General features: G+C 40.6%; 1 protein-coding gene across 7 annotated transcripts in view; it reads left to right on the top strand.

Moving 5' to 3' along the window:
• Window positions 1-15,237, top strand: part of MKLN1 (muskelin 1) — a 98,277-nt gene that overhangs the window by 55,400 nt on the left and 27,640 nt on the right. For all 7 annotated transcript variants that reach the window (XM_080393398.1, XM_080393395.1, XM_080393396.1 and 4 more), the window contains 2 exons: window positions 12,955-13,167; window positions 14,966-15,187. In XM_080393398.1, the coding sequence (XP_080249524.1) occupies window positions 12,955-13,167; window positions 14,966-15,187 (435 nt within the window). The remainder of the gene's footprint in view (window positions 1-12,954; window positions 13,168-14,965; window positions 15,188-15,237) is intronic.

The raw sequence follows: 15,237 nt of genomic DNA, 5'->3' as shown, positions 1-15,237 counted from the left end.
GGTTTTGATAAATGAGAATGAAGAAGCGTGATAGTTGGTGTATTTTGTATGTTACTAGTATTCCTATACTTTGTTTCAGTATTCCCTAGAGACATGAGAAGAGATACAGGATCTCCCTTCAAACTGTGTTACTGCACAAATTGGTAGCTTCTGTGGTGCATATTTGTAAATACGGTATGTTGACTTATCCTAATTCTGACTTTTTAAGAGGAAAACCCTGCTCGCAAATCAGCTCTGTGCAGGATGTGGAAATTGTGCAAATGAGTTAGGTTTACGTGCCGCTGTGTTTCTCAAACTTTTAAGTGTTTCTTGCCAAAGACAGAAGTGAAGGTCTTGTCATGGGTTGAGAGGATAAATAGTTTCTCACAATGAAGGGAAGTGTAGGTCAACAAGTGTCTACTGTTCAGTAGGTTCAAAATGATCTAGAAAATCAATGTATTGTAAGGTGACAGTTTGCTGCTAACACAAAGTGCTTTTCCAGGACACTGAAAGTAAAAGCTGACAAGTATAGAAAGCTCTCACAATAGTGAGAACTGGGGTGAATTTCATCTGCTATTGTGTTTCTAGTTAAATTTTCTATGGTGTCTGCATGTGTTTCTTTACATTTGTTGACGTGTATGAATTTACCCAATGTCATGTTACCACACAAGCATTTTATACATTTGTAAGAGTTTGTGACACCTATGACTTTTTTTTTTGATTGTGATGCAGACATACGTAAGCTTATCTATGTAAAGCTTTTACCCTGTGCTGTTTCCAGTGTAGTAACTGAACTAGTCTCAAATATTGACTCCTTCCCACAGATGGTGATACAGTTTGGAAGACGCTTTAAGTAACTCGAGGGGTTTTTGTTTCAAATACTGTGATGTTTATGGGCTTGAGATCTAATATACTGAATCTGCCATGTTCTGCTTCTGAGTAGTTCCAATTGTACAGATGCTCAGTTGTACGAGATGCCTGGTGCCACAAAAGCACATAGGGAGAAAGCAGCTGTCCCCAAAAGCCTGCAATAGAAACTTGGATACTGCAGATACACCTCTGAGCCAACTTCCTAAATAGTGTAAATGCCTAGAAAAGTAGGGACAAAGAAGGCAGATGCTGAAGTGAACCAAATAAAAAGTATTCTAGGCTGGTCCTAAATGTCACATGCTAATGTTTTATTTTCCTCCCTGCTTAGTAGCATAATGGTTTTAAAATGTTCTAGCCATTAGTCTTTCTCCAAAATGTTAGAGACTTTCAGATACAGCTGACTTAACTCTCCAGTGGTTTCCACACAGAGCCTAAAACAAAAAGACCCTGTTGAGGGCGAAGTACCTAATTTTTTATTTTGCATTTTTTAAGTAAACTTTTGAAAAGGTTTTCAGCTTTTAAAGGTAACTTATTTGCTTGTGCTACCTTGTGTGCCTAGGGAGTTCTGTCCTCTTAACCCTTGTTTATCTGTCTTTTTTAACTTTGACATTTTTTTGAAGAAAAGATCACCCACATTTTAAAACAGCTCTGGGTCTTAAGTTATTCAGTTCCATCACTAGGTACCTGTAGTTCTTTTTTTCAGCATGAAAAAGGTGCAGAAAACCAGCCAAACTTCAGTTATTCCTAATACCAGATGTTTCAATGCGCAGAGGTTCCTTTCTTCCACATGCTGGTATTTAAGTCAGTCTCATAGAGAAGGGAGTACTTAAATAAATGCATTATGCACAGTGTTGTGAAGGCTGCAAAGCTTTGGCAGTCCTGGAGCTTGCGTGTGCCAGTCTTCAGATTATACGTGGATTTCCAAACCATTATAAAGCCTCCAGTTGCAAAAGGTGCAACCTGTAAACTACTTTTACACCTTGAAGTAATACATCATGCATAGTTGATTTGTGGCGTTTACGTTCCGATAAAATCAACACTTCTAGCTCGTGATGAGTTTACCGCTCTGATCTGGAATGCAGGTTTAATTTACTTGTATGACTTTATTAGGAAGTTATTGCATCGTCCAGTTCCCTGTTAATTGCAGGTGAGGCAGTATACAGAGACACACTATGGTGGCTGAGAATGTGTGTCCAGGAAGATGACACATTCTTGAACTGCTTAAAGTATTACAGCATTATCAGGTAAGGATTTAGTGAAGCAATCAATAGTGGTATAAGGAACGCTGATTTATATCCTTTTGGGTTTTAAAGACACAGAAATACATACCTGTAAGAAAAGAGACAGCTGGAATCCTTGGAACCCTGCATTTCACACTGAATGGATGGGGAAAAAGGATTTTAAAGAAATGTGGGGGTAGAAGGTGGGAGGAAAGCTTATTCTCTTGCCAACAGGGTGAAAGTAGCTTCACACACCAGTCAACTTTGCCTTGGGAGCAGAGTAGTCTTATTTCAGCTGGACTGTGAAAGACTTCCGTTACATTAACGCTCCTCAAGCTGTACAAATAGAGAAGTCCCCAAAGAAATATTAGCTATCCCAACATGGTAACATAGGGGAAACATTCTTAAGTAGTGTAATAGACAAATCCTTAGCTAAATTGTCTGGGTAATTACATGCTTGAAAATGTAACTTTTTGTGGACCTTGCTGCTAATAATGTATTTCTGCCGCTGGGTTTTAGAGGTAATTAGGACTTATGCTCTCGAGACAGTCCAGAAAGCTTATACTGGCAAAATGGATAGTGCGTTGGTATGTGGAGCTGAAAGAGCCTAGTATGTTTAATTGGACTTAATGACAGGGCATGTATGTGATGGAGATTTTATGCTGGTATTCAAGAACTGTTGCGTTCTAGTCCTTGCATTGCCCCGTGCATGCTTTGTTTTCAGTACTCTGTCTCTAAAAGGTCTTCAACATGTGGTTGCTGCCTTATGCTTAATTCTTCTTGGTATAGGGAAGAGAAGTGTTTAGCATGGTTCTTTGCAGACCTCCAGTGAAAATGCTTGTACTGTTTCTTGGCTGACTTTAGTCTGTGTAGATTATTGCAGAATGGGAGATTCCTTGTTTCTGAAACTATGATACAGCAAAGGCTAGCTGTGTGCTGCACTTCTGGTGGTAATTGATGTGGTTTCTGCAGCTGGATAACGAAGTTATGTTCTGAAAGGTGATATAAACAAAAGTTTCAGAAGCTACATCTTTCATACAGTCACAGAATGGTTTGGGTTGCAAGGGGCCTTAAAGACCATCTAGTTCCAACCCCTTGCCACGGGCAGGGACACCTTCCACCAGCCCAGGTTGCTCCCAGCCCCGTCCAACCTGACCTTGAACACTGCCAGGGATGGGGCAGCTATAGCTTCTCTGGACGGCCTGTGACAGTGCCTCACCACCCTCACAGGGAAGAATTTTTTTCCTTATATTTAATCTAACTCTATCGTCTACTTTTAAAACCATTCCCCCTTGTCCTGTCACTACATGCCCTTGCACAAACCATTCCCCCTTGTCCTGTCGCTACATGCCCTTGTACAAAGTCCCTCTCCAGCTTTCTTGTCAGCCCCTTCAGGTACTGGCAGGTGCTCTAAGGTCTCCCCAGAGCCTTCTCTTCTCCAGGCTGAACAGCCCCAACTCCCTCAGCCTGTCTTCATAGGAGAGGTGCTCCAGCCCTCGGATCATCTCTGGCCACCTCTGGACTCGCTCCAACAGGTCCATGTCCTTCTTACATTGGGGACCCCAGAGCTGGATACAGCGCTGCGGGGGGGGTGGGTGGGTGGGTGGGTCTCACCAGGGTGGAATCTCACAAGGGCTTTCCTCAACTGTCACTTGGTTCAAAAGAAGACATGGCAATCTCCACAGTTCCGTTTGTTTTTTTAATGTAGAAAAAATTCTATTCTCATATATATATATATATATATATATATATATGTGGGGTTTTATCCTTTGCTATGTTGCTGTAATAGCTAATAGAGGAAGCCTGCATTAAGCTGTACTTACTGTCTGTATCCTAGAGATGGGAATCTCATAGCCATGGGTTAGCCCAAGGGGAAGAATCATATAGCCACTTTTATGACTTTCTGACACCTCTGGGTACAAACTACTCCTTTGTCATCTGTTTAAGACTGTCTTCACTTTCTCAGAAACATTTGAAAGCCTGTGAAAAAGTATTTAAACTTAAAATTTCATGTTTATCTATCACCAGCTTTTCAAGGACATTTAAAAAAAACAAAACAAACCTTCAAAAATTCGAGCCTTGCTGCATCTTCATCTTTGTGGCTAAACAGTTCAAAAAATTCTTTTCAGCCTGCTAGCCTGTTAGTCTGCAAGTGTGACTGTAGTTAAGCTGAAGAGTTTGCATCTATGGAAAAATCTCTCTTGGCTGGACCTTCACTAGCCATTGTTACTGGTAATGAGAGGACAGCGTGAACTTATGATGCATGCAAAAATGACCTCATTCAACATCCTGCAATTGTTAATGGGGTTAGTTAAATTCGGCACATAAGGGATGTTGTCCTGAGGGCCCATCTCTCAGAGCTGGTGAAAGCTCTGGTTCTGTGGTGGGTCGTCTGTTGTGTTTCATCAGTGTTACTGAAAGCAAAGCAGAGCAGTCGATGTGTAACAAATCGACGACCTTCTTGTTAAAATTTAAGAAGCTATAATTTTACTTATGTTTCATCAGTGTGAATAGTGCTTGGTTTGCAGGTTAATTGTGCCTTTTGTTAGAATTAGCACAGTATTGATGTCCTTTTGCTGCAAGGTTGTCTTCTACTAGGGTATTACTTCAGTGGATCTCCTGTTTGCATTTGTAAGGTGAATCACGTAGTCTGGATGACATATTTTTGACTGTAAACTAAAGCCTAGATGAGACCTTCATATGTGTTCCTGCAGCCTTATTTATGTGAATGAAAGAATGAATTCACACTCTTCGTGTATTTGAAGCTCTGGGAGTTTTTCCCCCTTTCCTTTGCTCCACTTGCTTGCCTAAAAATTCTCTTGGTCATAGGATGCCTTGATTTGCTGCAACAAGAGATACACAGTGTTATGCATTGCTGGAAGGCCTTGATGATACCTTGGTGTGAGAGCAAGCCAAGTGAGAGTGCATAGCTCAGAAATGACCCAGGAATGCGGCTCCCTGTGCTGACAGTAACTCAGGCATTGGTTGCCAATGTTGTTTCTGCACTGTAGTCAAACTCACGCAACAGATGTCAGAAGCAGAATATTGGGGCTTTGGAAAGTTCACGAGTCAGTTCATAGGGGGCACTTTATTCCTTTAGAGGTTTGTTAATCAGGATTCATCAGAAGCCCATAGGTCATGTGTTAGTTCATTCCTCCATGAAAATAACTTGGAATTAGTTGTTTCTGCAAACAGTCCTGCAGGAAAACTAATCTTTAACAGGTAATCAGTCTCATGGGAACAGCACGTTAAGTATCTATTCATTTTCATAGCAGTGTTCATCTGCTACACTGAATCTGCTAGTGTGTGCTGTGGTGAACCTGCAGTGATCACTGAAGGATGAAGCAAACTGTGAGTAAAGTTGTATGTAGGACTGGAAGGGATGGGCCCCTCATGAGTCATCAAATCCAGTCCACTGCAGTCATAACGATCAGGATGTATGATCTCTGAGCTTAATCTTTCGATTTATAAGCTTATTGAAGAGTCTTTCAAAAACAGAACACTGGGCCGTTTATTTTTTACTTCTAGTCTAAGCAGGGAAAGTCTCTTTATGGAAGGCTCATCTTGAGGCTGTGAAGTATCAACAGTGAGAAATTAGGACTATCTGAAATGTCTGCATGCTTTTAGGAAGAAGAAGAAGAAGAAAAAGCTTCATCCTGTTAAATTTTGTTTTCCCACCTTAGAGATGCATCAAGACAGTGTGCTAAAAGCTGCCTCTGACTTTAATTAGCTCCATCAGGTCTGAGTCAGATGCCCAGAAAGGACTTTGGAACGAAATCTATTTCGTTGCATTGCTATAGGAGGGTACTTGTAAGCAGATTAGGCATAGCTCAAATACTATGTCAACTGCTGACCGAGGGATATCTTCCTTGTCTTAATTATGGCTAGACATATTAATAGTTAATTATTTGCAAATATTTGTCAAACTTTTTGGTATTCAAACCTGATATTTGTTGTAAGGCATTTAATTGTTTTGTGTGAAAAATTGTGGACCTATAGCTTTATAACTGGTCCTGGCAAGTTTTAAGTGTTGTGATTCTTAGCCAGATTCTGATCTATTTAATAGGCCTCCCAAAATACTTATTGGCAGAACATATTTAATTTGCATACTCTCAAATAATATTCTTTATAGCTAAGCACAGCAGCTGTAAAAGGAAGCTGGAATACCTGTCATCTTTCATGAATAACAGCAAGAGGATCTTGGAGTGGAAATGCGTGGCTGCTGACCTAGTGTAACTGTTAGCTTCATATGCTGCTTTAAGCTTCTACAGAAGGCAAACTTGCAGAGTAATTGAATGAATGGAGTGTACATTCAACATCCAGAATATGTTATTTTGGAGTTAGACTCCCATCTTGTGCTTCTAGAAATATTTGAGCCCCAGTTTAATATTTTGCTGTGGCTACCCAGTGTGACATTCAAAGGTTTTTGTTTAGTGCTAGAGCTGTCAATCTCGGACATCAAATGACATGCGTAGCACTGATTTCTGTCATCATATGGTAGGAAAAAGTAGCAGAATATGCTGTTTATGGGATGGTTTTGGGTGCTTAGGGAACCCTTATAGACAGTGTATACCCTTAGCTGTGTGCCTGTGTTGAGCTGCTCTGGCCATGAGTACTGTCGTGATGCTCCTGTTGTATGACTGAATGTGCAAGACCCTGCTCCCTCTTGGACTTGGTGCTGCTGGCATGTGGTCAGTGATTGCAGGGGTGTTAGAAGCAATACATCAGCCTCCGCGTGTTTTGGGCTAATGGGGAATACAAATGCCCTATGCTACTGTAAAAAGCAATAGATGCAATTCTTCTGTTAGGTTTCTGACACTCCTAGGTTATAAGAAAATTAAAATGCCTTCTGTAAGCAACTTCTATGGGATGAAAGTGTTTTGTTTTGTGTATGGCTGTAGCTATTTCTCTTGCTGAATTTAGTATTTGCCTAGAGTAAAATTGTTTTGAGCTACAGCTTAAACACTTGGGGAGTACGCTTTAGCTGAATACTGGCATTGATACAGCACTAACAAGCTCTAATCTTAAAAATGTATAGACTTGAACGAATGCCAAGAATAATATGCATTTCATTTAATTTTCAAGATTGTGGCGAACTTTCCTTTTTTTTTTTTTTGAGGGGCGTGGAATGAAGGAGGAAGTGAATTATACTCTGACAGTGGGAAATGAGAGCAATTAATCTCTGCAGTTGTGTGTAGGCAGGAGGGGCTATTTGTTGCTTGACAGAGTGCTCTCAGAACTGGAAACAAAGTAGGTTGTTTGTTTGTGTCATTTTATGTCCTCGTCCTAGTTTGCTGTAGGACAAGAGCATTTACCTCATGACGCTTATTTTTGAACTTTATACTGGAGGCAGTGTTCACATTCCATTCAGTCTTTTGCAGCACCGAGAAGGGAGAATTAGTCAGCTGTTCTTTGTTTTTATTTCCCTGACTCTTGAACAGGGTCCAGGCTTGCTCCTGAGGTTTTTCATCTGGATCTGTTTGAATAAAACAGAGTTTCTTGCAACTGAAACCCCTTTATTCATAAAAGGTTATGATAACCAAAAGAGGCCAAGCTTCCCCAGTTTTTGTTTGGGGGTGGGTGGGATGGGGAGTGGAACTGGCTTCCTGCAGTCCTGTTCGCATTAAAGCAGTTTCATAGGACATTTATTTAAAAACAAAAAATGAAAGCTATCATGTTTGTGCCTTAGCAGAGCATGCCAGGATGCCGTTGCTAAGATGATGCATGCTGATTCTGGCATAAATAGTTGTTTGAACAGACCCTACCCTAAGGAGTTGAGTCCCAATCCTTTATCTCCTGTATAGGAACAAATCAATTATTCTAAGGAGGCAGTGTTGTCTCTTGGTGCTGTTGTGTTGCTTTTTGAAAACGTTTTGTAAGTTAGTCCTTAAGTGGGATAATTGCTTTCAGCATTTGCAAGTTAAATGAAGAAAGCTCTAATTAGATTTTATAAAGTGGCTTAGCATGTTGGGAAGGCTTTTCATAAAGTATACTGTGTATTCACTTGGCATTGCACAATTGAATTTCGCGTAGCGCTGACGAAACCAAAAAATCCTATTTGGTCTTGGTCACTCCGGGGTGCTTAAAGGATTGAAAGCCTGTCTTAAGTACTCCTAGCTATACATACTCACCCCCTTTCCCTACCACCCCACCCTCATCAGGGCATTTATCTGTATTTTAGAGACCGGAGGAACTGCATCTTGACCAACCTGTTTGAGGAAGATTATTGGAGTAGGGTACAGAAACTTGGTGTTTTGTAGCACTTTAAAATGGGGTCATGGCACATACTGTTTAATCTGTCTTAGCTGTTATTATGCTGTGCTAATTGTACAGTGGTGCTGGGTGGCAGAGAGCCATTTTGTTCAGGTTAGTCTTGGCTCTGTGTGGGCGCTTACTGAGTTCCACAGAAACTGAACAGTGCCCATGCTTAGTAATCCTTGGTATTGTTTGCTGTCCAGTAGGTTAGAAATGTGATATGCTAATGCTTTACTATTGCCTTTGCAGCCTTGGCATAAGTAGAGGGACTGGCTGAAGCAACATAACGCTTTGCTTGCCATCTGAATAATAACTTAGCCTAGTCACAAGCTTCCTTCACGTGTGGTTTCTGCAGTGCGTGTGCCAGAAGCTTCCTGATGAGAATTGGAAAGAGTCCCCAAAGCCGGTGTTTGTTCAGATCATTTGGGTGCTGTTGCTGGATGTGACTTACTAGAGTCTCTTTAACTAAGATGCACTCTGGGAAGTAATACCTTAACTGAATCAGTTAATCAGTCCTTGAAGCTTCATCTGCAAAAATGTAGATCCTACATGTAAACAACTTTGAACACAGTTCAATGAAACTAGATCTAAAGAAAAGCAGAATCATAAAATCATAGAATGTAGTTAATGTAGGAAGTACTTAATAGAAAGTCCTTAATGAGAAGTCTTGCCTTGATTTGTTATGAGTGCAGATAAACAGAAACTGGGCAAAACTTATTTGCCTGCTGCTCTGCTTGAGAATACTTGGACTTGTTTAATACTCCCTTGCAGTTATCAGTATGCAGGTGAAATTCTCTTCAGTAGCTGCAAATAAGTTTGGGAATGGCAGTCAGTATGTTTAGAGCAGTAGCAATTGCAGCAAGTACTTTGCGTGTGTCTGCAGCTCATCTTTGGTGATAAGGCCCAAATATGAATAAGGGTATAGAGATCGCGAAGATCTGCTCACCTTGGACCTTAACTCATGGATTGTCAGCCAGCCTACATTGTGGCAGGAGGGGACAAAAGGTTGTCCTGCTCTATAACCATACTTGAGTTCTTCAGTTGTAGGTTAGAGTGTGTCATGTCTACGTGGTCAGTTTTTCTCACTTGTGCTTATAACGGATCAAGTTCTTTGAATGCTTCTGGAATCAACAAACTTTCCTGTTTGAATTTGGTGGGTCACTTTCTCCATGACAAGTTGCGGCAGTGTGTTCTTTGTCTGAACAACAGGCTTGCTATTGTAACCACATGAAGTATGTGGTTTTTTGGATGAACATTTGCAGCCGCCCACGGGCTCTTGATTCACTTAACCACATGTGCCTGGAAGTGTTTTATTCATTTTCAGTGACTGCCCATATCTGTCTTTGTAAATGAACTTTGTGTCCCCCTTTGAAGTATACACAAATTACAAGGATTTCTATGGTCAAACTGAGTAGCTCCCATGTGAACGTGGATTTAGGCCTTTCCCCTCTTGCTTCAAATGTCAAACCAATGTGTACCACTGTTTAATGAAGTTATTTACTTGTATTGGTAAACACGTAGATTAACTTGGAAACTTGGCAGGTTCCATATGATCTTGTAAGGGATATGCAAGAATAACTCCGGTTTTCTTTGAGAAAGGATTAGAATTGTGTGAAGTCTTCTTTATTAGAAGAAATAGCTCATGCTATGGCGGGGTCTGCAAGTTGGTAGGGGTTGAAGTTCTTAAGTGGACTTGAGGTGATGAAATTTCTGTGTCTGTACAGATGAAATGATCAAACTTAAAACCTTTAATAGCCCTTTAAAAAGGCAGATATTGCCCTGTGAGATGTGACCAGTACATAAATCAGGAAAGAAGACATTTTTCCTGAATTCTTGTCTCATTTTAACATAATCTTAGGAGCTGAAATTTGTATGTTGTATACTTTGCTAGTATACCAGCTGTGCTGTTGATGTGAATGGCTTGGAACTGGTATTGTGGATGCTGAGCATCTCAGCCTTGTGTCTGTACTCAGACAAATTTCAGTTGACAGTGCAGCTCTTCATGGTGAGGCAGGTCTGGAAATTAAGCTGAAGAATTATTCTTGAAAGTGCTAAAGACGTTATTTGAGCAAATGGGGCAGGATTTACTTTAGCCCATAGAGCATACAGAGGTGAGGGAGTGAGGGAAGATAGCTAGATCGGCAGGTTCAATTAAAAAACTGCAGTGACCTGGCAAAATGGGGAGAATCGGATAACACGAGTAGATCTTACCGTTTGGTCTACCAGACAGCTGCGCCAAGGTAAATATGTGCTCTTTGGCAAGGGAGAAATGGCATATCATTAAGCGTCCCAGCTACGTAATGAGAGATGGACTTTGTCTACTGTAGTTACTTTCTTGTGAATCGGGAGCAAACTTGGTGAACACACAAATTGATACTTTTTGTGCAAAGAAACCACCCTGTGTGTTTGAGAAAAGGGTCCTATGGAAGGTACTGCTTTGTATTTTCTGGGAACAGGGTAGATAGAGTATTTTCAGCCGCCTTTGTCAGCTTCCATGTGACCAAAGGCAATGAATGAACTTTTGTGGCATTTTGGGATATTATGCTAATATTTCATTTCTATCAGTACACTTTTCAGAAAAAAAAAAACCCACCAAAAAAACTAACAAACCATGAAGTAACTAATCCTCAAAGCTGTAATCACTGGTGATATAATACTTTGTATTTACAAAACATGAACAATTCAGTTTACCTCTTCAGATTGTCATTTGAGTTACTGTAAACAGTTTACAGCAACTTTTTAAATCAAGAAATTGATTCTAGAACATTAGTAAAGTCTTTTGAATGCAAAGTTGTAATGCTTCCTTTCGTATTTTATCCATTTTAGTGGTTTATTCCATCAGCATATTTTAAGCTTCAGTAATAATTTTAGTAGAATTTTTTTACATTAAATGATACAATTATGAAGATGATTTCTGCCCCACCCCCCATCCCCCAGTAAGGCAGTATTTGGTAGCATTTTGAGCAAATACTATGCTGTGTTCAGTGTTGGGCCCCTCGCTGCAGGACAGACACTGAGGGTCTGGAGCGTGTCCAGAGCCGGGCAGGGGCTGGGGAAGGGGCTGGGGGGGGCGGCGGGGGGAGCTGGGGGGGTCAGCCTGGAGAGGGGGGGGCTCAGGGGCACCTGGTGGCTCCCTACAGCTGCCTGGCAGCGGCTGTAGGCAGGGGGGGTCGGTCTCTGCTCCCAGGGAACAAGTGCCAGGACACGGGAACCGGCCTCACGTTGTGCCGGGGGAAGTCTAGATTGGATATTAGGAAAAATGTCTTCAGGGAAAGGGTGGTCGAGCCTTGGAACAGGCTGCCCAGGGAGGCGGTGAAGCCACTGTCCCTGGAGCGATTTAAATGACATGTAGATGTAGTGCTTAGGGACATGGTTTAGTGGTGGACTTGGCAGTGTTGAGTTAATGGTGGGACCTGATGATCTTAAGGGTCTTTTCCAACCTAAATTATGATTGTTTGTTATGGCATGACTACTTTTCTTTGACTGGAAGTGTTCTAATAAGTGGTGATTTGCTACATCTTCACCTACTTGCGTAATCTTTATTTTTCAATAGATTTTAATGTTTTTTCTTTCATACTTCAGTCTTCTGTACACATTATATTTTGTTATCCCTTGAAATCTTATCACTTGTCATGTTGATTTCCAGACTCTCAAAGTCATCGAGCCAGCCTTGTTCTGGCATCCTCCTTTAGGAAGTGCCAAAATTACACAAACTATAGAATTTATTTATAGGCAAGATGTCAGTTTTCTTTTGTCTGATATATTCCAAATAAGGCTTTTCAGATCTTGATTTCTAGTATTTTGGAGTACAGGAATATTGCTGTCATGCTTCAAGAGGAGAGTACGAAGGCTCCTCATTTAGATGTGGGAAGCAGAAGGGACGCTGCCCAGTACTGCATAGCATTGTCATAATGTCATTGAATAAATTACTCTGATTTAACTTGAGCACTCCTGGATGGGTAAGCACATAATAATTTGACTGGGGCACTCTGTGTTTCTCTTGAAGATCATAACTTATGGCAGTTTTGCTTACCGTGGTAAACTTCCTTGGAGTTGGAGACTGGAATGGCCGTATGTATTTGTGAAGGTCAGGGAGTGCTTTTGTTACCTTCGAAGACCCATTACGGGATATAATTGTTTGTGGGAGTGTCTGGTTATGATCTGTTAGAAAACAGCCTATTAACAAAACAGAGGCTCTTCTAATAGAACACTTCTTAATCTTCATCCTGTGGAGTTATTTATAGGCTGTGACATCTTAATTTGCCTCTCGTGTGCATAGATTTCTGTTACTTTTGAAAGATCAAGTAGCTTTCACACACCTCTGAAAATACTTCTGGAGGAGACAGACTGTTTTCTAAGGAATTTTCCAAAACCTCTTCAAGTCCTAAGTTTGTGGTAAAAAACGTGTTAAGGTTTTTGCTGGTGTCTTTTTAAAGGACAAAACTTGTGGAATGTCCTGTTACATAGTTGCTTATATATTAATCCTGTATTTGTCTGATTACAAGCAGATTTTCTTGAATTTCCAAAGGATTTCCAGTTGCTTATTTGCCTTTAGCGAGTGCACAGTGACCTACCTGGAGCAATATTAAATGTATTATTCTCTTTATTTTATGGTTGTTTTCTTTATTAGAGTGGTCCTAGTGCCAGATCTTGTCACAAGATGTGCATTGATATTCAACGAAGGCAGATCTACACGTTGGGACGCTATCTGGATTCCTCTGTGAGGAACAGCAAATCTCTGAAAAGTGACTTCTATCGCTACGACATTGACACAAACACATGGATGTTACTAAGCGAAGACACTGCAGCAGATGGAGGTCCAAAGCTGGTGTTTGATCATCAGGTCAGCTGCGCTGATACTCTTAGTACAAGTTCTCAGTGTTTGTGAATCAATTTTGGTTGTAGTCTCCTGCGATTTAGAAGTGCTGTACCACGTAACATAATGATGAGGCAGGCTGTGATCTGCTCTCTATTAAATTCTAATAGTGTTGTTGTCTGATGCCGCTGACTACTAGTATCCTAATCAAATTGAGTCAGAAGAATCATTAAAACCTTTGCAAACCAATTCATTTTATTAAGACACATTTTATTAAAGCTCAAAGCACAGTTCATCTGGTTTTAATCAGTCTTATTGAGCTGGGCTTGCAGATCTGCCTACTCGGAGGGTGCTGGGAATGAACATCTTAAAGCTGTGTATAGTACCTTTGGAAGAATACTCTAAGCAAGGCACTGACATGAGGCCAACAGGATCAAGGTTCTCTCAGAATATATCTTCTAAAATTTGTAGAGTGTGCTTGCTTTGTAGAGATCGAAACACCTTAAAGGAGTGGCTATTATTCTTTTAAAAAATCACACCTATCCATGTGTTCAAACTGAATATGTTTTTTACTTAGATTGCGTTTAATGTCTTTTGTGTACTTGAAAAAGGTATCTTGTTCTAAATTGATTTTATAAAGCATGGCCAAGAAACAGTGCATCAGTACTCATTTTTACAGCAGCCCAAGAACTGCTTTTATTGGTACTAGCTGTTTTGTAACCAAAGCTGCTGTTTGCCAGCACAATATGTGTTTCTGCTGACACGGAAAATTAAAGATACGTGTTGTCTGCAGAACAAAAGCCAATCAGTCTTTCTGTTCTATTAATAACAAATACCAGCCTCCCAGGTGTTGGGGAAAAGGCAAAAGTAAATTGTCAGCTGGCAAGGCTACTCTCTGTACCTTGTTTGCCTGCTTCTGAAATTGCTTCTTTTTTCCCCTGCTGTCTCTTAGGAAAGAATGTCCTCCCTGAATTCTTTATCAATCTGCAGCCTTTCCTCTTCTCTCCCTCAGTACCTACTGTGATAGCGGTTTTTGTTTAACCTTTAAAAATGTGCTGCACTAGAAGTGTTTTGTGTAGGCTTTGCTGAGTAGCATCTCTTTCTCACTGTAATCTTGTCTTCCCCCCACTCCGTGGTGTTTTGTAACCCTCTGTGTTGCACTGTGTCTGAAAACATCACGTGGAGTCAGAGATTTTTGTTTGGTTTGTACTGCAGTGCATCTCCTGTGTGCCATAACCCGAATTCAGGTTTTGGGGATAAATGTATTTCTGCTGCAGTCTCATCAAAAATCCTTGACCAGGTTATGCTCCTACTTTACTGTTAGCCCCATTACTTCTGCATAAACATATGCATGGAATCTGAGTAACAAATCACAGGCTGAATTTTGGATCGATTGAGTGATAGCCAGTACATTAGCAGTGATTTAGAATTTTTTCCCTTGCATAGCCGTTGTCAAAGGCAATGCTCTCTTAACTTCGTGGCAGAATTGGCTACGGATCTCAGTGAAAAAATCTAAAATCTTTTGCCCTGAAATCAGCAGTTAGAGGCAAGTTTTTTAGGTGACAGAGGGTACATCTAGTATTTTCTTTTTTTGCTTATTGAATATTAAGTTGAAATTAGACTCATATTTTAATGAATTTTCTGAGATTAATACCTATCAACCATGAAGACGTGTGCTCTTTTCTATTTGTTAGAGGTTTAGGAGATGTGCAGAGCATTGTCTTAACTTAGTAGTTATTGCTTGCAGGGGAGGGATGTTCAATCTTAAATCTTAGTGTTCAAGTCTTAATGTTCTGGGTTAAAACTGCTTCTGTCATTCTTACAGATGTGTATGGATTCTGAAAAACACATGATATATACCTTTGGAGGCAGGATTCTGACCTGCAACGGCAGCGTTGATGACAGCAGAGCCAGTGAACCGCAGTTCAGTGGATTGTTTGCTTTTGACTGCCAGTGTCAGACATGGAAACTTCTGAGAGAAGATTCCTGTAATGCCGGACCCGAGGATATCCAGTCTCGAATAGGACATTGTATGTTGTTCCATTCTGTAAGTATCCATACCATACTTAAATTTATGATGCCTGAACTTAAGGAGAG

Source organism: Falco punctatus, assembly GCF_963210335.1.
Source record: "Falco punctatus genome assembly, chromosome: 6".
In the NCBI taxonomy this organism is placed as follows: Eukaryota; Metazoa; Chordata; class Aves; order Falconiformes; family Falconidae; genus Falco; species Falco punctatus.
The sequence above is the reverse complement of the archived record's forward strand: the minus strand, read 5'-3'. Positions and strand labels throughout refer to the sequence as shown.